Source organism: Gavialis gangeticus, unplaced genomic scaffold (assembly GCF_001723915.1).
Source record: "Gavialis gangeticus isolate Ggan-Ray unplaced genomic scaffold, GavGan_comp1, whole genome shotgun sequence".
In the NCBI taxonomy this organism is placed as follows: Eukaryota; Metazoa; Chordata; order Crocodylia; family Gavialidae; genus Gavialis; species Gavialis gangeticus.
In genome coordinates, this window is record NW_017729000.1 from 22157261 (window position 1) to 22157547 (window position 287).

Genomic DNA, 287 nt, shown 5'->3' on the forward strand with positions numbered 1-287 from the left:
CAAGGAGAGGATTATCTGCCGCAGGCGGGACTTGGGCGCAGGAGAAAAACTACCCTGCCCAGCATGCCTCGCGCGGGCCGCCCCTCTCCCGGCCTGCCGCGATGCACCCTGGGGCTTGTAGTTCCCGCCGCGCCCGCTCCCCAGGCTCGAGGCCTAGAAAGGCCGCGGCGGCAGGGCCTCGCGCCCCCATGATGCAGCGCGGCGCTATGACGCAGAACTCGACGCGCCGGCGGCGACGCCGGGTGCCGCAGGGGGGCGCGGAGCCCGCGTGCAGGGCGTGGGCCATG

The 287-nt window shown here is 73.9% G+C and overlaps 1 protein-coding gene across 1 annotated transcript in view; it reads left to right on the forward strand.

The window, feature by feature from the left end:
* The first annotated feature begins 206 nt into the window (after nucleotides 1-206).
* Nucleotides 207-287, forward strand: part of BOD1 (biorientation of chromosomes in cell division 1) — a 6133-nt gene continuing 6052 nt past the window's right edge. Inside the window, exon 1 of the mRNA XM_019505985.1 lies at nucleotides 207-242. Within this exon, the coding sequence (XP_019361530.1) occupies nucleotides 207-242 (36 nt within the window). The remainder of the gene's footprint in view (nucleotides 243-287) is intronic.